At 43.2% G+C, this 27,300-nt stretch overlaps 1 protein-coding gene across 1 annotated transcript in view; it reads right to left on the bottom strand.

Annotated features, from left to right (window-relative positions):
- Nucleotides 1-27,300, bottom strand: part of SMC5 (structural maintenance of chromosomes 5) — an 88,391-nt gene that overhangs the window by 16,288 nt on the left and 44,803 nt on the right. Inside the window, exons 13-17 of the mRNA XM_060237447.1 lie at nucleotides 22,174-22,306; nucleotides 20,520-20,693; nucleotides 13,849-14,018; nucleotides 7,336-7,459; nucleotides 2,136-2,258 (exon numbers count right to left, since the gene is read on the bottom strand). Coding sequence (XP_060093430.1) covers nucleotides 2,136-2,258; nucleotides 7,336-7,459; nucleotides 13,849-14,018; nucleotides 20,520-20,693; nucleotides 22,174-22,306 — 724 coding nt within the window. The remainder of the gene's footprint in view (nucleotides 1-2,135; nucleotides 2,259-7,335; nucleotides 7,460-13,848; nucleotides 14,019-20,519; nucleotides 20,694-22,173; nucleotides 22,307-27,300) is intronic.

The following is a 27,300-nucleotide window of genomic DNA, read 5'->3' as shown; positions in this document are numbered from 1 at the left end:
ATAACACACAAGAGTAAGGCTTTTTAACATGCCAAACAATAAAGCCGAAAGTTGAAATTCAGAGAAATTCCTTCCCTCACCAACCAGTCCAAGAACATTAATTCTGCACTGTAATACAAAGGAAAAGCAACTACAAACAACATTGAAGCTGACAGAATACAATTACAAAGGAGTTTTCAGCTGCCTGAAATAAAACTTTGTTGGGTCTCTTAAAGGTGCCATGGGACTAAGACTTTGCTCTCTCTCAAATGCACACACACACTCTCTTTCTCTCCCCCCACCCTTCCTCCCCAAAAGAGGGGGAAAGGGACACCTAATGGAGGGAAGGAAGACTGAGTTTTTGTCTTTCCTGCATGCAATTGAGAAAGCTGGGCTAGAACACAGCAGCTTCCCCAAAGAAAAAGTGTGTATGCATGGGAAAGCTTATACCTGAAATAAAACTTCGTTGGTCGCTCTCTCTTTTTTTTTGTATATATAATTTTGACTTAAAATAGGGATACAAAAAATAAGGGGGAAAGGGAAGGAAGAGGAACTACATCAAGGAAAAGTTTATCTGATGTCACCTGCACCTGTTGGACTTCCAAAGAATGAGAACCCCCACCCAGTTTTGCAACACTAGATTGTTTGGTAAGAGAAATACCCTCTCTCTTGCCAAGTTTTATTATCTTTTTTGTGGGCTGGCTCATAATTATATACAGGCCTGGTTTTTATTTGGAGCCTCCCCCTTTAGTGAATCATTTCAAACCTGCCTGGCCCTGCAATCATACTTAATATTTTACCTGTGTGCAACACTGTTTTAGGCCACTGAAGGGAGCGAAACATGTTTGCTCTAGTGTCTTTTTATGAAATATTCACTCGTGTGACTTGATTATTAGTCATGCAAGTCCAATAGACTCCAATATGTTTATTTCACATGTATGTACAATGTTTTTAATTACTGTGTAATAAATATTTTGTTATTTTTTAAGTTTGCTACACTCAGCCTTTTCACATAATAAATAGACATTATTTAAGTATCAGAACTTTTTTATATTCTTCATTTTCTAAAAGTCTTTCATTTGCCTTTAGGAGTTTTGGCAGAAAGTCCAGCAAATACCAATACAGTGAAACTGAGCTGAAAAACAAGCACACGAATAATATTCCATAATTATTATGGCTGAACAGTTCTCACAGAAGGAAAACAAGACTACCATGTTCTTAAAACATGTTCTAAAATAAATATTGTACATCGTGAATAGTACTCGGTGCGTTTTTCTCCCCAAATGTGCATCACTATATGAACCCCCCAAAAAATTAAAATCAATCCAAGTAAGACAATTAACAAGTCTCTCTCAAAACAGTTGTCAAACATAAAGGTGATTGTGCCAATTATCTGATGAACAGATGGGTCTAACAATTCTTCCTACTGTTCCATATGGGTCATAAACACACATTTGCCTCTCACATTCATGGGGAAAAAATAACCAAAATTGTTTAAGAAAATGCTAGAGTTCTCGATCTCACGTGCCACAATGAGTAAGATAAACCCACAAAATCTGTAAATGCTTAGGTGACATGAGAAAATGCACATGCATTTTAACAAAGAAAGAAATATTTTAAGCCAAGAGGCAATGTTTCACTTGACTTAATGAATCCCTGTGTCGACAAGCTCACAGAAGGCACATATGCAGTATTTGTCTCCCACGGAAAGATTGAATTGGATTTTGCCTGTCTGCCACAACTTGTACAAATCATTTTTAAAGACTATCAACAGAGTTTGGTAACATATAAATGGTGATAATTCCAAAGCACACTGACAAGCAATGGAATTTTGCGTAAGTTTTCAGTCTTCCCATATACATAAAATTCAAGAAAGATCAAATGGCTACTTTACAGAGGGCCTGAAATAAATAGTTCTCTAAGCACAAGGACAGGCAAGGAGAAACATTAAGGGGATTGTGATCTGGTTCCTGGCCAGTTTTGTGTGCTAAAGATAAGAAGCACTGGCCTATTCATGTCCAGCCGGATCACTTATGCCTCTCCATACATTCTCCATACACTTTTTCAGATTGTGAAAAAGGACAGGTATGATAGCCTTCCCTTACATTTTGTATATGTTCAAGTTCCCTCACCTGATTAAAAAAATGAAGCCTTACCTCAGCAGCCTGTAGCTGTGCCATTGCAGCTTTATGTTCAGCCTCAAGTCTGTTCTTGTGGAAAGCAGCTGTAGTACTCTGTAGTACTAAATCTGTTCTCTGTCTGTTCAGGGTCACACAGTTCTGCAGAACATGAACACAACAGTCAACTATAATTTGGAAGGGGTTGTTGAAGCATGCATTTGCCATTCTTAAAACTAATACAATCACAGAGGCAAAGGATAGAATCCAGCAAACCCAAGGGGTGATCACAGACACAGATCTCCCCTACTCTTCCCCAGGCCTCTTTCTCCATGCAGAAGCCCCCCTCCCCAATTCAAACAAGAACCCCTGTATTTGCTCAACACAAAAAGACTCTCTGAGTTGACTAGGGATGGGGGTGACCTGAACCACGAAGCAAAAAAGGGAATCCAGCTTCCTAAATAGCTTGGTCCTTCTGATATAAATGTGAATTGCTTTGAGTTGTGAAAAGTTTGGTTGACCCTTGAAATGAAGGTGGGATCTGTGCACAGGACCACCATGTCCTTGTGGAAGATGCATAAACATAAGAACATAAGAGAAGCCATGTTGGATCAGGCCAATGGCCCATCCAGTCCAACACTCTGTGTCACACAGTGGCCAAAAAAAAAAAATTATACACACACACATACTGTGGCTAATAGCAACTGATGGACCTTTGCTCCATATTTTTATCTAACCCCCTCTTGAAGCTGCCTATGCTTGTAGCCGCCACCACCTCCTGTGGCAGTGAATTCCACATTCACCTTGCTGATGGAAAGAGCACCTATCATTGAGATCCGTCCTGCTGATTTAACTACTACCAGAAAAAGCATCATCACAGTCTGAACGACTTGACCAAAAAAACCAATGCAAACAGCACTTGCTGCTCAATCTCCATCCTGTCAGACAAAGCCAAGCTGGGTCTGGACAGCAGACGGGACTCTGGTTTTAGCATACTGGCCAACAGCGGAAGTTCCCACGGAAGTTGAACTGATGATTTCAGCAGGCTGGAAAACCAAAGTCTCCTGGGCCAACATGATGCCAGGAAAATCAACTTTGCCTGCTCCTGTTTCATTTTGTTCAGAGTAAAAGGTATTGAGGGGGAAAGCATATAGAAGCCCTGGTGGCCACGGGGACATCAGAGCATCCACTTGCTCTGCTTGTTGACACTGTGCCTTGAGAAGAATCTGGGTGTCTTGTCATTGGTCAGGGAGGCATGGTAAGCCAACATGTAAAACCAGGGACTGGAATGTTTCCTGGCTGAGGGACCATTCTCCTCCTGGTCCAGCTGAGCCAATCTGATTGAATATTTGCTATGCCACTAAGGGAGGCTAAATGTTGTTCTGCCCAGGACATAAGGATGGTTGATTCCTGTTGTAGCTTCCTGGTTTTGGTACCTTCCTGGTGGTTCACATGCACTGTGGGCCAAGATGTTATGTATCTTTATACAAATTATTGAGACAGATGACCTTGGAAGTGTAGAAGCACCAGGCAAATTGCATGTGCTTCCAAAAAATTAATGCTGAGGGAAGTTTCTTGATGGGACTAGGTCCCCTACATGTGGCCCAGTGCGCAATGTGCTCCCCAATCCATCAGGCTGGCGTCTGTTGTGATCTGTAGGCCTGTGGTCACTTGAAAGGAGGGCCTTCCTAAGATGGACTGATGCTTGAATGTGATGTGCTTCTGGAGGACTATGAGCCTCTGATATGACAACAGCATCCACTGAAGTACCCAAGAGTGTGTCAAGGCCCAAGGGACTGCCTTGGTAGCAGCAATCATGTAACTTAGCAGGCATACTAGGATGATCATCCATTGATTTCATAGAGCAAACCTGTTTCACAGTCTGAGCAATCTTCTCTGCTCTGTCTAGTAGAAGAAACACTTTCTCTGGATTGAATCTATCACTGTGCTCGAGTGTGTGATAACTTACTTGGGCAGATGCCAGTTGGGTCTTCTGGAAGCTGATTAGGAAACTGTGACTGGAAAGACACTGGACAGTGTAAGGAAAATGGTTCCTTGAAAATGTTGGTCATTTTTAAATCTTTGGTTCAGGCTCCAAGTGCACCCTAGCGAGTATTCCTTCCCAGAGACAGACAAAGACACAGCAAAGCAAGCTGACCTTGTTATGCTTAGATAACATGCAGTGTGTAAGGGAGGATGTGCCTAGCACCAACTTCCAATTAATATTCCAAGCAACTGAGGTCTATGGGCTTCATCTGCAGGAAAGAGGCAAGGCAAATCTGCAGTGTGTTTTGTTTCCTTTCCCCCATAGATCAAAATCCCAGCAATAGGGAATGATCATCCCTAAGGGGTTTGATTGGCTCAAGAGGCCTGGAGCCATATTGAGACCCTAACCCATAAAAACAGGCTTTTCCAGTCAGAAGTTGCTATTTGATTCTTGCTGGTGACTGCTATGCACCATGCAGTTACAATGCACCTGGAAGCCATCTTCACTGCTTGCTCAAGAGGGCCAAACAGCTTGCTGGCCTAGGCTAACTCTGGAGAAAGAGCCACTGATGCTGAAACTTTCAGCCTGAGATGGAATAACATATGGTTACCTGGAACCTTGTCTTAGTGCATTAGCTAGTAACTTGACTTTTATATTTCTTATTTTCCCTCACAGTCTTGTTGTCTTTTAAACTATTTTTTTGCACCTTAATAAAATAATTATATTTATAAAATAATTATGTGATTTTTGCCTGCAACTGACCTCAAATCTAATTCTTATGTCTTGACGCAGTGATCACCTATCAGGTAACTGTTTTGTGTTAGGAAACTTGTTCCGCAGGACCACTCTGCAGGGTTGTCTTTCTTGTTAATTTCCTTGAAAGGCTGGGAGACCTGCCATTTTGCTCCAGAGCTGTTGAGATAAACTTAAAGGGCTGGTGGTAGCCTACCAGACATGGGTAAGAGCAGTCTCATGCTAGGGTTTGTAATTTTGTCTTGTGGCAGCCCTTCCACCCAAAGGTCCTTAGCTTCGGCTGGGTTGGGAACTTGTGACAGTCCTGAATGTCCCCAAGTGTCCGATCTTGGGAAGGGTGACCTTATATGAAGGTTGTCAAGGTGCAGACTGAGTATTGCAACAAGTGAGATGATCAGTTTCATGAATATCCAGGGCACTTATGCCAACTCAAATGGCATGGCCCCGAACTGGAAATGTTTTCAACCAAAGGTGAATCTCACACATTATCTGTCCTGGGGCGTTATGGGCACACGAAGATGTATCTCGGTCAAACTGATGGAGGCCTTGAAGTCCTCCAACAGCAGGGCTTCCACAATGGTCTTCAAGGTCTCCATCTTGAACTTCCTGTACCTCACAAAACTGTTCTGGAATCTGATGTTGACAGGTGCTGATTTAAATCTAGGTATACTTAAGACAATTTCTGATGCCGCATGTATAAGGCTCTTGCCATTAGAGAAGTGGCAGCAAAAGCTTTAAATGTGAAAGCAATGGCCTCATAGGCTCTGAGGAGGGTGAAGTCACTTTTTTATCATTAGGGTTTTTAAGGGTGCCCTCTCCCTCCTTTGGAAAAGCCACTTTTGACGCTAAGCTAGCCACAGGAGCATCTACCACTGGAACTTTCAGTAAGCTGGCTACCTTGGGAGGAAAGGAGTACATACTTTTAGCCTGTCCAGAATGTAAACAATTATTGGAAGGATCTGACCATTTCTCTTTTATCTCAGTTTTCAAAAAAGGAAGAGAAGGGAAATGTTGAACCCAGCTTTCTAGCCACAGAGAATATCTCAGGGGCCTCTTTATCATCATAATCCTGTTCCTCCTTAGGGGTTTCTACTTTAGGGAGGGAAAGCTGTAGGACTGTAATGCTTTCTGTAGGAGTGGAGGGAGCTCCTCATGAGAAGAAAAAGGCGGCTAACTGGCTTGCTCTGTTGAGGGATCTTGTCAGACAGCTGGATTTCCTCTTTATCTAAATCTGTATCAGAATCCTCAGAACCTGAGGGGGAATCCCTGTCTTCAGATTTGTAGTCTGATAAATTAGAATAATTGCTCCTAATGGGGAGGGGTTTTACAAGTGGTCCTTGTTGGCCAAGATGAGCTCTGGCCTTTTCCTGTACCTAGAGGTCCTGAATTAGCGCATTCTTTTGAAGGTGCTTGGCTGGAGGGGGTCAGAGGAATGGCTTCATGTTTTCTGGGAAAATAAAGAAGCTCTTTTTTTCATCTCTGTTTGGAGACAACTTGTTCTATGCAGTCCTGGAAGCCTGGTGGGACAACAAAGGGCTCGCTTCTCTCCTGGCTTCTCGCATGGTGGGGAGGTATTGTCTCCCTTCAGCTCACGGCTTTGAGGACCACAGAAGGCTGCACTGAGTAGACCTGATGGGCTGATACAAGCTGTCCTGGCTGGTCAGTAGAGGGTGCAGTTTTGGTGCCAAAAACTGAGCCACCTTCTACATTATGCAAGCCAGGCACTTTGCAGTAAATGGCTCTCTCCAAGAGCTCTGGGCAAGCAGGTTTGCAGGGATTTCCAACTCTGCTGCCTGGGGATCACCTCCCACAACTCTCCTTCAGAGGAGGTCCCATGGTCAGAGACCTCAGTTGCCAACATTGCCATTACTGAAGCCAGGAGCAAAAGCAAACAGCCTCAGGGAAGATGAGGCTAGAAGAACAAAGGCTTTTTGTTTGTTTTTACACAAAGAAAAGAGCACACAGATGGAAAGGAAAGAACAAAGTTCAACCAAAGGAAAAATCTCAGGAACTCTTCACATCCACTGCTCTCTCAGGTGGAGGCAGGAAAAAGTGAGAGATGGGCTCCTCCTCCTCCCCAGAGACAGAAAATGTAATCAATTTCCTGCCTCCAGGGATTGTGAGAAGAGGAACCCAAGCGTATCAGAGTGTCCTCCCCTCAAGAGAGAATGGGCTAACTTGAGCTATCCAGGTCAGAGCAGAATACCAGCAAAATACTGTAGCTCTAAAAGAAGGCAAGTCACTGAGCACTATCATTAGCAGATGACACACCAAGCATGTCAGCCAATTCTCTTCTCTTTTAAGAAAAGAGTCAAAAGTAGTAGCTCATCATAACTCTTTTATCCTAATAACATGCAATAGTTCCAACTACAGCTAGCTCTTTTGCATCAGAAATGAATACAATCCGTATTCAAAACATTAGCCAACCAATATTCTCTATTGTTAAAATTAACTCAAATTATATGCAAAACTGATTATCACAAAGAAACTGATGCTTACCTTTATGAGATCCACAAATTCTGTTACAAGTTTTACTTTCTGAGTATTAATTCTTTTTATTTTAACATTTGCTTGTTCAGATTCTTCTTCCAGGTTGATGGCATCTTGTTCCATTTGTCTTAAACTATGTAAGAAAGATTTATGGGTAACATGCTGTGGATCATGATGAAATTTCCAATTCAATACTATAGAATCTAAAACAATGGATACTCCTAATAGGAAGCTCCCTTCCAAAGTAAAATCAGAATATACTGTGTCAGTCATCCAGAATAACTGAAAAGACTGCAGAGCTTGTTGCTTTTATCAAAAACCTCATTTTCAACAATGCCTCTTGGTCCTAGCACTATTTGACAATAACAAGCAAGAGGAGTGTGCATTCAATTTATCTGAACTGGGAAAAAATAAGTCCGAGCCTGAAAAATCCCAAAAATATTCAGGATTTTTGGGGGTTGCCAGATTCCTGGACTTAAAGTTTAAAAAGATTTCAATACTTTTGAACACCTTCCAAATGAAGTCACAGATTTGAGAAGGCACTTAAAGGGACCGTGAGCCCTTTAAATGTATTTGGAGTTCAGCTGTGGCTTGCAAAAGGCATTTGGAGAACTGTGTTCCCTTTAAATGCCTTTCCCCCCACTCTACTTGAAACAATGGAGGATGGGGGCACTTTCTTCTGGGGCACACAGAATTGGACCCCGTTCCAATCTATTTGATACTGGGGTGGGGGTTGATGAGAGGCACCAACAGCTCTGCTGGAAATTGGGTGCCCCTACCTCATAAAACCAGCCCCCACGGAGCCATAGATACTCCTGGATCAATTCTCCATTATGCTCTATGGGATCCACTGACCATAATGGTCCCCATAGGGTACAATAGAGCCAAAAAATTTTAGCTATCCCAAATATTTACTGAATCTGAAAACCATACCAATATTAGGATTCAGGAATACCAGGAAATCAAAATACCATGAGTTGGGGGTTTTTTGCACACTCCTAACTAACAATATTGGGGAAGGCAATGGCAAACCACCCCGTAAAAAGTCTGCCATGAAAACGTTGTGAAAGCAACGTCATGCCAGAGTTGGAAACGACTTGGAGAGTTGGAGAGCCAGTTTGGTGTAGTGGTTAAGTGCATGGACTCTTATCTGGGAGAACCGGGTTTAATTCCCCACTCCTCCACTTGCACCTGCTAGCATGGTCTTGGGTCAGCCATAGCTCTGGCAGAAGTTGTCCTTGAAAGGGCAGCTGCTGTGAGAGCCCTCTCCAGCCCCACCCACCTCACAGGGTGTCTGTTGTGGGGATGGAAGGTAAAGGAGATTGTGAGCTGCTCTGAGACTCTTCGGAGTGGAGGGCGGGATATAAATCCAATATCATCATCATCTTCTTCTGCACAGGGGACTACCTTTACCTTTTAACTAACAATATAGATTCGGTACACCCTGAGTAATGTTGATCTCAGTTTCCCAATGAATTTTTATCTTTTAACATAAAAATCTCAATACTAAAGATTAATTGTTCTTTTACACACGAGCACATTCTATTAACATTATGAATCCAGACAAATATTGTTTAGTCCCACTAAGTTCAATGGAAAAAACAGGTTGCTTACCTGTAACTTATGATCTTCGAGTGGTCATCTGTGCAGTCACACACATGGGTTTTCCCGCTGGAACGAACCCGACCTCGGAGAATTCAAAGCTAGCCTTAAGCGTTATTTTTGGCGCGCACTTCCTCCCGCTCTGGGGAGCAGGCATCCACTGCGCATGCCTAGAGCGAGGGGAAGGCGCTCCACCCACCAGTTTCTTTCTAGCCGCTGTATGACGTAGTGGAGTCCATGGGATGCAAAAAAATTACAGAAACAGCAGCGGGGCTGGATGGGTGGGCGTGTGTGACTGCACAGATGACCACTCGAAGATCATAAGTTACAGGTAAGCAACCTGTTTATCTTCTTCGTGGTCTCTGTGCAGTCCCACACATGGGTGACTGATAAGCTAACCTTCACGGAGGTGGGTGCTGTTTCTGAAAGAGAAAATTTCAGAGGTTATATACGAAATCAGTCAGTTGCGTCCACTTACCATGCGGAGGTAGGGTAAGCTCAGTTGAAGATGGAACGTAGTACGGCTTGCCCGAAGGACGCATCCCGCCTTACATGCACGTCTATGGCATAATGCGTGGCGAAGGTGGATGAAGAAGACCATACTGCAGCTGCACAGATGTCTTCAATGGGCACGCCCCTTGCAAAGGCAGAAGATGTGGATAGTGCCCTAGTAGAGTGGGCCTTCAAATGTTCTGGAACTGGTTGTTTAGCTAACTGGTAGCACAGTGATATAGCCTCAACCAGCCATTTTGAGAGTCTCTGAATGGAGAGTTTCTGTCCCTTCTTGTGAGTCCCATAGGAAACAAACAATCCTGGGTCCCTGCGAAAGGCAGCAGTTCTGTCCAAATAGAACACAAGGGCCCGACGTACATCGAGATTGTGGAGGGAACGTTGTCCTGAATCAGTGGGATTCTGGAAGAAAGATGGCAAGGTAGTTGCCCTTTGTAGATGGAAGGGTGACACTATCTTGGGTAGGAACTTTGGGTCCGGCCGTAGAACCACTCTGTCATGATGGAAGACAGTGTAGGGTGGATCCGATCGAAAGGCGCAAATGTCGCTGGCTCTTTTCCCAGAAGTAAGTGCCACCAGCAAAGCTGTTTTCCACGATAGAAGGTGCAGAGGGATGGACGCCATCGGCTCAAAGGGAGGCTTCATCAACTGGCTGAGCACTAGAGATAGGCTCCAGGTAGGATAAAGTTGCCGTATTGGAGGTTTGAGGTGAAGAATTCCCTTGAGGAAAGATTTTGTAACAGGGTGTGAAAACACTGTGCGGCCCTCTATGTTCTGGTGGAACGCTGAAATGGCTGCCAAGTGCACCTTTAGGGAGGAGTACGTGAGGCCGGATTCTGAGAGGGAAACGGTATAGGTAAGAATCTGCGAGATGGAGGAGGACGCAGGGTGGAAGTTATTACGCATGGCATATTGGGAGAACCGTTTCCATTTTGCTGTGTAAGACTTCCTAGTAGACGGTTTCCTGGCGTTCAACAGGATGTGGCGAACTTCGTCAGGAAAACCTAAAAACTAATCTTCCATGCTGTCAATTTGAGAAGTGAAGGGTTGTGATGCAGAACCTTGCCCCCTTGTTGTGAGAGCAGGTCCCGTGCCCGTGGGAAGCAGTGGTAGATGTTGTTGGACAGGAGAAGGAGGGTAGTGAACCATGCCTGGCGAGGCCACCATGGTGTGACTAGGATGCAGTTCGTGCGGTCTAACTGTAACTTCTGAATTGTTTTTGTGATCAGGGGGATTGGTGGAAAAACGTAATGAAGTGGGCCGCTCCACCGTTGGAAGAATGCATCCCCTGGTGATAGGGGGGAAGGAGGCCCCCGCATGTAAAAAATGCTGCATTGAGCGTTGTTCGGAGAAGCAAAGACATCTATGACTGGGGCACCGAACATGCTGAAGACAGGGAGGAGATAATTTCTCTTGATTGACCACTTGTGGTCGTTCACTATCATTCTGCTCAGCGTGTCTGCTTGTGTATTCTGTACCCCTGGCAGGTGCACTGCTGTAAGATGGATTTCGTGAGCGATGCTCCAGTTCCAAAGATCTAGGGCTCTCTTGCAGAGACGAGTGGATGTAGTTCCGCCCTGTCGGTTGATATAAAACACGGTCGCCACATTGTCTGATGTTACTTGTATGTGACGGCCGTGCAGAGATGGCAGGAAGGATTTGAGTGCCCTGTGAACAGCGAGAAGTTTCAAGCAGTTGATGTGTAGAGACTTCTCATTTGCTGTCCACTGCCCTTGCACCGTAAGAGAATCGAGATGGGCTCCCCACCCCCATCTCGAGGCGTCTGTGGTGACAATAGCTGATGGTGACTGTTTCAGAAAGGGCATCCCTTCTAGGAGATGGTCCTGAACCGTCCACCACTCTAGGGATGGTAGGATGTGGTTGGGAGCTGTTAGGAGCGCCTGTTGAGACTGTCTCTGCGGGTGAAAGGTCTTGACGAACCAGAGTTGCAGAGGCTGCATGCGAAGTTGTGCATGTGTAAGGACTGCGGTTGTTGCTGCCATCAAGCCCAGCATACGTTGGAATGTGAAGGCTGTCTGCGTTGGATGGGATATGATGCTGTTGGCCAGAGTTTGAATATTTGCGACCCTGTCCATAGGTAAGTAGGCCCTGTGGTCTGTGGTGGAAAGACGTGCCCCTATGAAGTGTATACTCTGTGAGGGGGAGAGTTGGGATTTTTGATGGTTGACTTGCAACCCCAGGGTGGATAGGAGGTGAAGAGTTGTTTGTATGTGTTCTCTGAGCTGTTCTTCCGAATGTCTCACCATCAGCCAGTCGTCTATGTAGGGGTAAACAGCTATTCCCTGTTGACGGAGGAACGCTGCTACCACTGCCATGCATTTTGTGAAGACTCTTGGCGCCGTTGATAGGCCAAATGGAAGTGCCCGGAACTGGTAGTGGGCATTGCCTGTGGCGAATCTCAGGAATCTTCTGTGGCAGTGATTGATGGTAAGGTGGAAGTATGCGTCCTGGAGATCTATAAGTGCCATCCAGGCATTTTTGGGAATGAGTGGCAGTGTGGACTGCAGGGTGATCATACGGAATTTCGTGTGACGTATGTATTTGTTCAGCTTGCGTAGATCTAATATGGGGCGCTGACCCCTGTCCCACTTCGGTACCAAGAAGTACCGGGAATAAAAGCCCATGCAATGGTATTGGGGGGGGATTGGCTCTATGGCCTGTTTGGCCAGAAGAGTAGTGATTTCGTCTTGTAGAGCCTGAGAGGGCGAGGTTGTTCTGAAGTGAGAGTTCTTTGGTGGTGAGACGAACTCTATGAAATACTCTTTCTTGATGATTTGAAGCACCCAAGAGTCCGTTGTTATGGACTGCCACACTGGAAGGAAGGGAAGGAGTCTGGGGGCAGAGAGTTGTTGCGGAGGGGGCAGGCGGGCGAAGTCAAAGAGACTGTTTGCTTGCAGCAGCAGCCTTTTTGGGTGGTTGTGGCCTTTGGCGGTGTTGGAAAGGCTGCTTGGTAGGTGGTGCCTTTCGTTTCCAATAGTCGGATTGTCTAGGAGAACGGGGCCGCTTATAGAAGGGGGTTCTCCAGGGTCTCTGTCGGTTGCCTTGAGGCTGCTGCTGGGTGACTCCAAGTCGCTTCGCTCTTTTCCTACTGTCATCCACGGTTGTCAGAATATCATCCGTGGTTGCATTAAAGAGTCCTTGCCCATCAAATGGAAGGTCCTCAATTTTGAATTTTATATCCTGTTGTAGAGTGGATGAACGCAGCCAGGCATGCCTTCTGAGAGCTACCGCCGTGGCCATTGATCTGGAAGTGCAGCCGACAGAATGTCAAACAGTATTAATCTGTTGCTTGCTGAGGCGATTGAGTTCCCTTAGTAGCTTGGTAGCCTGTTTTTGAGATGCTTCTGGTAGTGACGGAACTAGAGTACCCAGTTGCGATGCAATGTTATGGGAGTACGCAGCGAAATAGGCCAGATAATTGTTTATCTTGGCTGACGCCGTGGAGATGGAGTAGAGTTTTCTTCCTAGGGTATCTAGTTTACGCCCTTCTTTCTCTGGTGGTACTGGATGGCGCGTTTGTTTTGATTTTGATGACGAGTGAGGTAGGCTAGATGAGAGGAGATGCAGCGAGGAAGGACTATCCCGGGCGGCGGTCGGAAAGAAACTGGTGGGTGGAGCGCCTTCCCCTCGTTCTAGGCATGCGCAGTGGATGCCTGATCCCCAGAGCGGGAGGAAGTGCGCGCCAAAAATAACGCTTAAGGCTAGCTTTGAATTCTCCGAGGTCGGGTTCGTTCCAGTGGGAAAACCCATGTGGGACTGCACAGAGACCACGAAGAAGATGACTAAGTGCAATCCTAAACAGATTTACACCTAAGTCAATGGACCTGGATGGGTTTAACTGTGCTTAGGACTGCATTGTTAAGCATGTGTCCAGTTCTCCCCACTGAACTCAATGGAAGCTGAAGGGGCTCAGCTGTGAATATATCTTGCTCCAAGTCCCACCCCCAAAGTATTAAAATATTGAAACAAATGTATGGTATTTTTTACTGTAATTCTAATAGTTTTAAAGTCAAGCACATGAACTTAAATCTCTGCTAGTACATTTCTTTACTTATCCCTCTATTTTTTTCAAAGAACTTTAAAAATGAAATAGTGAGTCTGTTCACATTCTCTTTTTTCAGGTTATTAATATGCTATGTATCATATAGCGGACACGCAAAAACACAGTTGTTTGATTGGACCAGAAAATCATCATTACCCGCGGACATCAAGATATAATCAGATATCTTTTATCATGATCAAAATCTAACAGCAGATGGTTCTGTCCCCCTAATTTGTTATACGGTTACACTGTGTAAGTGAAATTCGTTCTAAAACTTCTGAGATCTGCTTCTTTGCCCAATTCTAGAAAAGTGATACTGTAAATAATATGATATAAAAAATGCATACCTCTCATGTCTCATGCTGATTTTTGATTCCAGTTGCTTCCTTCTGTTTTTTCGCTGCAAAACTTCCTTCTTCTGTTGTCTGAGTTCATTTTCTCTGCATTCCAGGGATCTCAGATTCTCCGATAGTGTAGTCATTTGAGAATTCAGCAACTCCAACTTCCTATCAATTTCCTAAAGTAAATGCCATGTTAAAAATCCCTGTTTACATTTTCCATCATTTCACTAAGATTTTATTTTCTTTAAATTGCTTATAATCCATATGCTTGAGATGGCTGTAAGAATACTTACTACTTTAAACCACAGCAACCTCCTGAATGCTTAGGACCAACGCCGCTTCATTTTCTGTCTTATGCGGAAGTGAGGATGACCTCTTTGAAAAGCAACATCACCTGTTGCAATCCTAGAACTATAGAACACTGCCCATGCAAGACTCATTTGGCCTGCTATGGCACCCTTAGGAAAGCATACTAAAACTTCAGAGATTTATTGCTTTTATTTTGCTCAATTTTAGCTGGTTACAGTCTTTTTCTTTAGCAGCTATTTTAATTTGCTGGCTATTGCCTTCAGTTTTGTTTACCCCATTGCGATTTTCCATTGAAAAACAATAAAAAAGATGCAGTTGGCAAACTTTGAGATCTATACTAAAGTTTCATTTTGGCTACTACCAATATTAGACATAAAGCTTGTGCAGCCCAACCATCTGAGGCCCTCTTACATTATTCTGGTACTTATTCAACACTCCAAGGGGAGCTTCTCCCCTGCAGAGCTTATTAGAGGTCATCTTCCTGCCTAACGGTCACATGCACTGCTGCAAGAAGCCCCTCTTTCCCTCAGTCCACCTGAGCCACCATGAATGTCATGAATGTAACTACATCCTATGAACTCACAGTGGGGTAGATGGGAGGGAATGTGTGCCTGCACAGAAGATACCTTGATGAACAATAGCTACAGATAAGTGCAACACTGTTTTCATCTTCAGTCTTCTGTGCAGTCCCACAATGGGAGACTACAGAGCTCCTTATCTAGGAAGTAGAGTGAGTTTCAGTGTAACAAGAATGCAGCATAGCTCTGCCAACTGCTGAATCCCTTACTACATTCACAACCACAAAATAATGCTTGACAAAGGTGTTCAACGACAACCACATTGCTGCCCAGCCTCTAGAGAATGCTGCTGATGCCTCTTGCACCCTTGTAGAATGGGCTCAAAGCTCCAGGACACGGTAGATTGGTCAAGGCTAATCATCTAGAAATGGTCTGTGCTGAGGTTAGCCTCCCATTTGAGCTACGGCATACAGATTGCCAGAAGCCTTTTGTTCTATCTAGAATAAAACCAGGGCTTTTTTTTTTTAGCAGGAACGCACAGGAACACAGTTCTGGCTGGCTTGGCATCAGTCTGTGTGTGGCCTAATATGCAAATAAGACCATACAGGGCTTTTTCTACAAAAAAACCCTGTGTGAAACAATGGTGATATCAGGTGGTGCGGCCTAATAAAGCCTTGGATAAAACAATAAAGACCTCTTCACATCTAAGGAATGCAGTGGGTTTTTTGGCCTATGAAGTAGAGGATGGAAAAAATATTGGAAGGACAATGTGGACACTAAAAACTACCCGAGGTAAAAAACTTAAACTGTCTCAGAACTATATGGCTAGCCTGGAACTTAATAAAAAGATGGTAAGCCCTCAAAACTGCTGTGACACATTGCAACTTTTAAAAAGTCTCAAAGTAATTGTGCAGAATAAAGGTATTTGAAGGGTTAGTTCAAGGGTGGCCAAACTGCGGCTCAGGAGCCATATGAAGAACTTAATGCAGGCTTACTCTCAAGTAAACATGCTTAGCATTGGGACCTCAGACAGTCTCTGGGCTGGATGGGTTTAGGTAGGAAACTATTTCCACTATGTGTGAAGTGGAGAAGGAGGGGGGAATAGAATCACAGAATCATAGAGTTGGAAGGTACCTCTAGGGACATCTAGTCCAACCCCCTGCACAATGCAGGAAACTCACAAACACTTCCCCCTAAATTCACAGGATCTTCATTGCTGTCAGATGGCCATCTAACCTCTGTTTAAAAACCTCCAAGGAAGGAGAGCCCACCACCTCCCAAGGAAGCCTGTTCCACTGAGGAATTGCTCGGTCAGGAAGTTTTTCCTAATGTTGAGCTGGAAACTCTTTTGATTTAATTTCAACCCATTGATTCTGGTCCTACCTTCCGGGCCCACAGAAAACAATTCCACACCATCCTCTATATGACAGCCCTTCAAGTACTTGATCGTGATCATATCACCTCTCAGCCGCCTTCTCTCCAGGCTAAACATCCCCAGCTCCTTCAACCTTTCCTCATAGGACTTGGTCTCCAGACCCCTCACCATCTTCGTTGCCCTCCTCTGGACCCATTCCAGCTTGTCTATATCCTTCTTAAAATGTGGTGCCCAAAGCTGAACACAATACTTCAGGTGAGGTCTTACCAGAGCAGAGTAAAGCGATACCATCACATCACATGATCTGGACACTATACATCTGCTGATACAGCCCAAAATTGCATTTGCCTTTTTAGCCACCGCATCATGTTCAGCGTATGATCTACTAAGACCCCTAGATCCTTTTCGCACATACTACTGCTAAGACAAGGCTCCCCCATCCTATAACCACGCATTGGATTTTTCCTACCGAAATACAGAACTTTACATTTATCCCTGTTAAAATTCATTTTATTGATTTTAGCCCAGTTTTCCAGTCTGTCAAGGTCATCCTGTATCCTGTTTTTGTCTTCTTCTGCATTTGCAACCTCTCCCAATTTAGTATCACCTGCAAATTAAAAACCATTCCCACTATTCCTTCATCCAAATCATTGATAAAGATGTTGAACAAAACAGGTCCCAGGACAGATCCTTGAGGCACTCTACTTGTCACTCCTCTCCAAGAGGATGAGGAACCATTCACAAGCACTCTTTGGGTGTGATCTGTCAACCAGTTACAGATCCACCTAACGGTAACAGGATCCAAACCACATTTTACCAACTTGTCAACAAGTTGTGGAACTTTTGTTGATGCGCCCGTGCTTAGGAGGGTGGTCTTTAGTGACGCAAAGAATGAAGGCTTGCACACAGTAGTGTTAAAACCACTATATACAATTTATTTACACCTCTCACTCTCCAATCCAACAAAGTGCTCCGCTGCTCTCCAACATACATATCCCAAACACAGTAAAGTGTCTTTGTACATTTATACATAAGGTCCAGCCAGGTAACCAATCAGCTTCCTGCTGAGTCATGCTGACTTTGCTCCAGGCTAATGCAACCTGGCAACCAGCCACCTTCTGTCACTTAGATGATCTACCTGGCAGATCAGTCACTTTCACTTTCCCAGCATGTGCTAAAACTGTCAAGGCTTTGCATATAACTGACACCCCTCCTCAGTTTTAAGCTCACGCTGCAATATATTTCAATATTACATATTCTCCATAGTAACATTGATACATAGTTTACATTTGCTTTCTTATTTACAATTGTTACAATTCAGTATTCAGCTGCTGAAACTCTGTGTTGGCACACACACATTTAGCTCTGTTCAGTAATTACCATTGCAAGCACATTCTTATCAGTTAGATAGCCTCCCCCCCCCCCCCATAACTCTCCTTATCTCCTCTGGCTGGTTCTGCCAGAGCATTTACCGTACCATCTCTAGTATAGAGGCACACTGTTTTTTCCACATTTTACAGCTTTGAGTTTTCACAGCAGTTTAACAGTCACAGTTTATTTCTTTGCTTAACACATTTGTAGCAGCTAGCATTGTCTTTGAAGTTACATTTATTTCTTTAACATTCTCAGTCTGTTTACACATAGAGCCCTTTATTCAGTTACTTTATTAAAGCCTCACTTTTCCAGGCTTTCAGCTCATGACTCTTCCTTTTCTTTGGAAGAGGTCCCATAGAGCAGTTCCATTACACTTGGGTAACATTTAGGCTCCTCGTTAGCCAGATAACCTCCATTACCCCCTTCCTCCTCCATGGAAGAGGTACCATAGTTTAGATCCAGTACACTCTGGTAACACCTGGGCTCTCCATTAGGCAGATAACCTCCATTGCCCAGATAATGTATGTCACTGTCATAGCCTTACCGTTTCGGTGATACTCCCTTATTTTCCCTAGCAGACACCCTGATTTCAGGCATTTCCTGCTTCACACTGCCTGAACTGCTAGCACTTTTTTCTGTTTCAGTGAGGGAGCTTCTCTGCTTACATCTGTTCTCTGCCCCTCCTCATTATCTAGAGATAGCTGCAGTTCAGCTCTCTTAGGCATTTCATTTGCATGGATATCTGACCAGTTCTCATCCTCACAGAACAAAGCTGCACGGCTTAGCTTTATTACATTGTTTTCATCCACAAACCTATAGGATTTCATGCCATTTTGATAGCCCACAAACAACAGCTTCCTGGCTCTGGCACCACCCTTCCTCCTTTTGTCCAGAGGAATATTGACCCATGCCTTAGACCCAAAGATCCTAAGGTAGTCCAGGTTTGGCTTTTTGCCATACAGCACTCTATATGGTATATCATCCAGAGCTTGAGTCCACAATCTATTAGAGATAAAACAAGCTGTTTTTAATGCTTCTCCCCAATATGCCAACTTCAGTGCACTGTCTGCCAGTAAAGCATGGCACATGGTTTGTAGGAGGCCCCCTCTGCGTTCGGCCACCCCGTTCTCGGCCGGAGAGGAGACGTTGGCAACCCTGTGATTGCCTTCCTCCTTCAGATAGGCATCTATGTAAACGGTGAATGCACCTGCTGTGGGGTTGTTTATTCCACACTGCCTGTGCCTTTCCCACCGCCTGGTCTAGCTCATACACATTAGCTCTTAATACACCCTTAGCCAGCAATTTACCTTTTCTCAGTATCTCACAGCCCTTGGCATCAAGACACTGTAAAACCAGCTGCTGCCAGCACTGAGACGCTTAGCAAACTAGTCTCTAAGTCTGGCAGGAAAATGGACCGTGCCTTGGCAAAGCACGTCAGCCTCCCAGCCATCAGCCAAGCTTACAGTTTTTTGACTGGCCGGTATACTGTCCTGCAACTGGTCTTGCTTGCAGCAAAAAATCTGCGTTGCCCCAGAGTCAACGATCCACGGCACACTCTGTAGCCCTGAGCCAGTTCTCACCAGAGTTGCCTGCTGTGTCCTTGAAGACGGCTGCCGGCCCCTCTTCTGCTGCTGAGGACAACTCCTACGCAGGTGTCCAATTTGATTGCAGATATAGCACCGCTTCTTCCTTACTTGCAAAGCCCTTTCCTCCGGCTTTGCCTGCCAGCTGGAAACGTCTCCCACAGGCTTCTGCTTGCCCTCCTTGCGGTCACAGTCAGCATGCTCCTCTTTATTTTCCAGCTGTCTTTGCTCTTCAGCCAAGGGTTTCCCAGTCACATAAGGCAAAGTCATCTTATCTGCATCCTGGCCCTCAAAGGCTATCACCAGCATATCAAACCTCTCATGAAGAGAGCTGAGTATTAAATAGACCTTGTCTTCATCAGCCACAACTTTCCCTCACGCCTCTAATTCCTGGAAACACACAGACATACCGTCGAGGTGGTCCCTCACCGACTCCCTGGCCAGCATTCGTTTCCTGTAGAGCCTCTGAGTTAGAGATATCAGCGAGCCTGCTGATTTCTGGACATACACGGCCTTGAGGGCTTCCCAAGCCTCCTTTGCTGTCTGGTGCCCTCGAACATGCACCAGCTGGTCTTCTGAGACACTCAGGATGATAGTGGCTAGAGCCTTTTGGTCCTGAAAGGCCTCTGCCGGCGTGGGATCAGCGGGAGGAGCTGACACACAGTCCCATAGCCCCTCTCGCTTCAGGAAATGCTCTAGCCTCAACGACCAGGTATTGTAGTTGGTGGTAGTCAGTTTATCCACCAGCACGGTAGCTGCTGCTGTAGCCATCCTGCTCAGCCTCCAACGTTCAGCCACTGCTGGTCTCACCTCCAAGACAGCCTCTGGAGCACCTCAGCGTCCTTCTTCACCACCTCTCTCAGAGCTTACAGGTGCAGCGGAAGCGTGCTGGGCCCATAACCCTGTTGATGCGCCCGTGCTTAGGAGGGTGGTCTTTAGTGACGCAAAGAATAAAGGCTTGCACACAGTAATGTTAAAACCACTATATACAATTTATTTACACCTCTCACTCTCCAATCCGACAAAGTGCTCCGCTGCTCTCCAACATACATATCCCAAACACAGTAAAGTGTCTTTGTACATTTATACATAAGGTCCAGCCAGGTAACCAATCAGCTTCCTGCTGAGTCATGCTGACTTTGCTCCAGGCTGATGCAACCTGGCAACCAGCCACCTTCTGTCACTTAGATGATCTACCTGGCAGATCAGTCACTTTCACTTTCCCAGCATGTGCTAAAACTGTCAAGGCTTTGCATATAACTGACAACTTTATCAAAAGCCTTACTAAAATCAAGATAAACAATGTCTACAGCATTCCCCTGATCCAGCAAGGTAAGTCACTTTGATTTCAAGTGCCCTTCAAATTACAGTTGTAAAGTGGAAAAGCACTGAGTTAAAAACAAGTATTAAATCAGAATTGTTCAGATTAAAGAATTTACTGGATTAATATAGCTTCTTCCACAATTCCAAATCACAGACTACTATCTCTGTTTGAAAGGTCATAACAAATCAACTTACCTGAAGTTGAATTTCCAATTGCCTTTTTTTGTCTGTGTCCACGGTAACATTCAGAAACTGTGCTGCCCTTAATGACGTGTTACTACAAACAGTTTGATTTGTGTAAGAAGATACTTTTACAGCATATTTTTCCTCTGCAGTGTACATTTGCCTCAGTTTGGTTTCACTTATGACCTGAGCGAAAAACAACAACAAAATAGTCCAAAGTACAACTGTGGGAAAGTTGGGATATATAAATCTAATACAATAAAGAAAATGAAGCAATTCTGAAAGCAGGAAAAAAATAATTAAGCAGTATACCACTGCACTTAGAAGCACATTAGATTTCTTGTCTTTTTCAACTGTTTTGTCAGATTACAAAGCAAACACATCATTAAATTAACCTAAAGTAACATCTTAGGAAAAGAAAATGGGAAAATTACTGCTTAAGCTAGGTAAATCAGGTGTTGTAAACCAGAAACATGGACTGAACTGGAAGCAAGTATTGCGCCATCATTACATGAAATTTCACCAGGGCTGAGAACCCAGGTGTGACAGACTGTGCTTCGAAAGCTCATAAGCGCTGTATAAACATGTGTATCTGTATACCTCCCAGAGCCAGAGAGCCTTTGATTGACAGGCTTCTGGATAGCTTCAGTTGAGAAGAAAGAGCTGGGAACTCATTACCGAAAAAAACTCAGTTTAGCATTGATTGAGGACTGGGAAGTTTCACAACAGGGTTGCTAGGTCCCCACGACTCATTAGCAGATGGGTAGAAATGTTCTTGGAATGGGGTGGGGCTCCACCCCCAAACAGTGACATCCTCACACAATGTCTCTGACATGATGACTTCACATGGAAGTGACATGATGTTGGCGATTTCATGCACTGATGCTCTGGTTTGGGGGTAAAACTCAACAGTTAAAATAGCCTTCAAAACAGAGTTTTGCCCTCAAACTAGAGCGTCACCATGCAACATCCTGATGTTGTGTGGGGACATCATTGTTTGGCAGTGGCCAAAATTACACTTGTAAGTCAACTAACAGATCCTTATAGGATGAGAAATTATCTAGTAATTATACTCTACCTCAAATCTCACATCTCAGAATATCATGAGTACAGGACCAAGATATACTGCCTTCTAAGAGAGCATGCGTGTTTACAATATTGCCTCTAGTATGTACTAAAAAACTGACTAGAACAGTGAAGTTGAAAAATTTACAAAATTCAAATGGGGATCAGCTCTAAAAGATTTACTATTATGTGGCTGCCTCATTAAAAATATTACAACTTCCTTTTAAGCATTACTAGTACTGCTTTAGGAAATGGAGACGAAATTAGAAGCAGCAGCATCTTCTTTGTTACTAAAGCAGTAAATTTATGCATGTGCAAAATGATTTTAGATATAACAATGTCACACTGATCTAAAAATGGGTGAACCCAGAGATGCCAGCATCACAGTCAGGTCTGAAACATTTTACAGTTCTGAGCCCTTACAGTTCTGAAAGCACTATCAATTCAACTGTTTTAAAAATGACACTAAGCTCATGGAAACATCTGAAATGCCACTGTTAACCATACATAACTATAATACATGAATTATTTTCAGAATGTCTTGTCAGCAACCTTCAAATACACTGCTGCCCTGTTTTGGGGTTTATACAGGATCCCTCACCCTTTCGATCATATTTCTGGTCTTCTCTGTTCCCACAGGGACCTCATGAACATGATAGCTTTGGCACAGGTAACTCATCACAGGCTGGGGTGCATCAAATAACTCTCGCAGGTAAGAGAAAAACCCATAGCGTCTGAGGAAGAAAGAAAAGCAGTTTGATACATATACTCCTTTTTCTACCATGATGATACCATCTAAACTAAACAATAAATAAGCAATCCTTCAAGAAGGTATGATGGAAGACAAGATATGTAAACATACCGATTAAAAGATCTTAGGGGTTATAAAAATCACCATTATACTATACAATGTTGTTGTTCAGTCGCACAGTCGAGTCCGACTCTTTGCGACCCCATGGACAAAGTCACGCCAGGCCCGCCTGTCTTCCCAACATCCTCCGAAGTCTGTTCAAATTCGTGTTTGTTACATCAGTAACACTGTCCAGCCATCTCATCTCATCTTTTGCCTTCTGTCTTTCCCAGCATCAGGATCTTCTCCAGTGAGTGCTCTATACAATACCAAAAGCCAAATTCTGCAAACTTTCCAGGGCTGTAGCCAGGATCTCAAATCTGGTGGAGCCACAGGCAGGATTTTTTCTTTAGTGGGGTCAGGGGCTTGGGCTTTCAGTGCTGAACCCAGATCTCTGAGGAACCAATGACATGGGGGTCTGTTTGGGAGTAAACTCTCCCCACAACTGTTTGACTGCCTGCCAGGAACCTCTATCAGGAATCCGCTCAAAATCCTCCAATGCCCCCCACCCCCTCACTCCTTTCTCCTGATGGCCAGGGTACAAGGGGGAGTCCAGGGCTGAGTGCACTTTCCTGCCGCTGCTGCCTGGCTCTGCTGTCTAGGGCTCAGCAGCAGGTCTGGAGCAACAGCGGCACTACAAGGCCATGTGTGGGCATGGGGCCAGCAGGAACCAAGGCAGCAAAGGTGGCAGGGGCAGGGAGGGCTGCAGGCCAGGATGTAAGCAGGTGGGTGGGTAGGTGGCAAGTGAGGCACCACTTTGCTTTCCCAGAGCAGAGTAGCAGATGCATGTGGGGCAGCTGTTTCCCTCTGCCGCTTGCTTGGGCAGGCTCTGGATGACCAAGGGGTAAAAGGATTACTGGAGGAGGATAGGGAAATGGCTGAGAAGCTGAATGCATTTTTTGCCTCCATCTTCACAGTGGAAGATGAGAAGTGTTTGCCCGCTCCAGAACCACTAATTTTGGAAGTGGTGTTGAAAGACCTGAGTCAGATTGAGGTGACAAGAGAGGAGGTTCTACAACCGATTGACAAATTAAAAACTAACAAGGTCCAGATGGCATACATCCAAGAGTTCTGAAAGAACTCAAAGGTGAACTTGTGGATCTCTTGACAAAAATATGTAATCTTTCATTGAAATCTGCCTCTGTTCCTGAGGACTGGAAGGTAGCAAATGTCACCCCCATCTTTAAACAGGTTCCAGAGGACATCTGGGAAATTACAGGCCAGTCAGTCTGACTTCAATACCAGGAAAGTTGGTAGAAACCATTATCAAGGACAGAATGAGTAGGCACACTAATGAACACAAGTTATTGAGGAAGATTCAGCATGGGTTCTGTAAGGGAAGATCTTGCCTCACTAACCTGTTAAGAGTTCTTTGAGGGGGAGGGCTTCCGGTGTAAGAGTCCAACAGCGCGGACGTCTCCTGAATAAGGGGAAAACTTAATTCTTTGTTCAGGGTAGAAAGAAGCCTTCATGGGCTTCCTGCCTGCACTTCTCAGAGATTTGCCCAGGATTACGCTCAAATACTTTGAGCCGTGTGACCTCAGCTGATGATTTCTCTTGAAGGGGATTTTTCTGAAGCTTTGAGGTCTGGCGTAGAAAAGTGTTGTTGTTCAGCATCTACAAAGGATTAAGAGCAATTTAATTGGCATAAGCATGTTTGGACCTCACTCTCTTTTGGGACTGACAATCTTCTGATAAGCGACGAGACCGAAGTTTAAGAAGCATAGCCATGAAGGTACTTTGTTATCTCTCGCTCCGGGACTTTTCTAAGCTAATCGAAATAACATTGGAAGGTGGGAAAATTTGAATAAGAAAGAAAAAGAGGGGAGAAAAAGGAAACTTGAAACTTGGACTCTGTTAAATTAAAGACTATGATAGAATCTGGGAATGAAAAGAATTGTTTTGAATACCTGATGTCGCTGATGTATGCTTCGGTGTTATGGCTCTGCATTTGTAATTAACGTAACAAGCATCTAAAGACCGTGATATTTGGAGAATGAGAACTGGGCTCAGTGAACCAGGAAGTAAAAGCTGAAGGTGCATCTGCTATCAACATAACAAGTACACTAAAGATCGCGATATTTGGAGAACGTGATCTGGGCTCAGTGAACCAGGAAGTAAAAGCTGAAGGTGAGAGGAGCAAGAAGAAGGTTTGTGCTAGGGATTTTTAACCATAGAGAAATTGTGATCACCATTTTGAAGAGGGAAAATTGCCAAAAACTGTTAAAAATCAATATCTCAACCCAGGAAGGTAGGAGAAGGACGAATTTAGTCTTATTTTAAACAGCAAGTTTTAAGCTACTGGACTTGGTACTGGATTTAGAATTGGAGTCCTTGGATTTTTTGAAGGGTTTTTTTTATGTCAGAAGAAAGATTAACTCATGCAAGATCTCATTCTTTAGACAAAATGCAAAGTCAGTTTGATACCATGGAGGCCAGGATTATGAAGGGTGTGGAAAAGATGTTAACAGCTTGCAAAAAAGCGCTTAAGAAGGACACTGGAGACCTTAAAAAGAAGTTGAAGATTTTAAAAATGAGTTGGGTATGGTTACAGAGTCAAAGATGTTGAAGAGAAAGTCAATGTGCATGCTTCCACCTTATTAAAACTTCAAGAGAAGGTAACAGTTCATGACTGCAGATTAATGGAAACTCAAGTGCGTCTGAGAGGACTACCTGAAGAGGAGGGAACTGATTTAATGGATTATATGGTGAAAATAATTGCTGACTATTTAGAGGAAGATCCCGAAAAGTTCAGAAACATGTTGGACAGTATTTACAGAGTTAATTCATCATATGCAAAAGATAAAGGCTTACCAAGAGATATAGTTATAAAACTAAGGATAAAAGATATGGCAGGGAAAATTCTAAATAAAAGCTTTCAAAAGGCTCTGATAGTAGAAGGGAGCAGAATCAAAGTAATGAAGGAGCTGCCAAGACAAGTGATAAATGACAGGAAGAAATACAAGAGATTAACAGAGAAGCTACATGCAGAGGGAACGAGATATAGATGGATACTACCCGAAGGTTTGGGCTTTGAGCAACGTGGAAGAAGGATTACAATAAGGAATGAGCAAGAGATGTGTAGTTTTTTTTAAGAGAATAAATACTTTGCCTCATAATGGATTACAAATTATTATCTTGGAATATAAATGGACTAAATTCACCACAAAAACGAAAAGCAACATTTCATTGGATTAAAAAACAAAAATGTAATATAATTTGTTTACAGGAAGTTCATATACAACAAAAGGATTACAAATTTTTGTGGAACAAACAATTGGGGCTGGAATTTTTTTCATTGGCGGATCAAAAGAAAAGGGGAGTGGTCTTCTACATTAAAGAACAATTAGAACCAAAATTGGTATTTAAAGATAAAGATGAAAGATATATAGCAGTGGAAGTGATGATGGATGCAAAGAAAACGTTATTAGGACTATATGTACCAAATGGTGCAAAAGATGCTTTTTTTAAAGACATTAATCAACAGTAGGATGATGTGTCCTACGACCAGATCTTAATGATGGGTGACTGTAATGGAACAATACAAAACAATATAGATAGGTCTGGCCAAAAGAGTAATAATAAAGAAGGGAGACTGCCAAAATCATTTTTTAAGTTGGTCAAACAAGAAAGCTTGGAGGATATTTGGAGAAAATTTAATCCTGAAGTAAAAGACTATACTTTCTTTTCAGCAAGACATAAAACTTTTTCCAGAATAGATATGCTATGGGGCTCTAAAAGTTTAGGCCTCATAACTAGAAAAGTGGAGATTCTTCCAAAGGTATGTGCAGATCATAATCCAATATTTTGGGCTACAAAATTGCAAAAGAAAACAAGAAGATGGAGAATAAATGAGGATTTGCTACAAGATAAAGATATTGTGACTTTTCTAGAAAAAGAAACTATAGCGTTTTTCCAAATAAATGACACTGAGGATATAGCATTCCAGATGGTTTGGGATACTTACAAAGCAGTAATGAGAGGACTATTGATTACATTGAATAATAAAGATAAGAGGGCTAAAGGAAAGCGGATGTTGGATATACAAAACGAAATAAAGAAAAAAGAAGGGGAACTACGAAAAAGACCAGGGAAAAAGAAATTAATAAGGGAAATTACTATATTACAAGCCCAAGTAAGACATTTGTTGAATAAAGAATTAGAACGGAACTTAAAAAGTTTGCAACAAAAATCGTTTGAAGGTGTGAATAAACCTGGGAAGTATTTAGCTTGGCAATTGAAGAAAAAGAAAGAAAATAAAATTATTAATAAAATTGTGGCTAGCGGAAAAGAGATAATAGACCAAGAAGGAATTAAAAGAGAATTTTTTTAAATATTATGCAAACTTATTCAAAGGTGTGAAAATTAAAAAAGAAAAAATGGAAGAGTATTTACGAAATATTAAAATAGCACCCCTGACTGAGTATATGAAAAAGATTTTGAATGATCCAATAGAAAAAATTGAAATTGAAGCAGCAATAAATGTAATGAAAGTAGGTAAGGCTCCCGGGCCGGATGGATATACAACTAAATTTTATAAAATTCTCAAAGATGATAGTACCAAAATTGCAAAAATTGATGAAAACGATAATAAAAGGGGAAATTCCAAATACTTGGAAAGAAGCTGTAATCTCTTTGATTCCCAAGGAAGATAGAGATGTCACAAATGTAAAAAACTATAGACGAATTTCATTATTAAACAATGATTATAAGATATATACAAGAATCTTGACAGAACGACTTAAGCAATATTTGATTAATTTTATAAAGGAAGACCAAGCGGGATTTTTCCCTAAAAGGCAAATAAGAGACAATGTAAGAACTGTTGTAAATATTGTAGAGTATTATGAGAAGCATCCAGAAAAAGAGGCGGCGTTA

This window comes from Heteronotia binoei, chromosome 4 (assembly GCF_032191835.1).
Source record: "Heteronotia binoei isolate CCM8104 ecotype False Entrance Well chromosome 4, APGP_CSIRO_Hbin_v1, whole genome shotgun sequence".
Classification (NCBI taxonomy): domain Eukaryota; kingdom Metazoa; phylum Chordata; class Lepidosauria; order Squamata; family Gekkonidae; genus Heteronotia; species Heteronotia binoei.
This window is presented reverse-complemented; position numbering and strand designations above follow the sequence as displayed.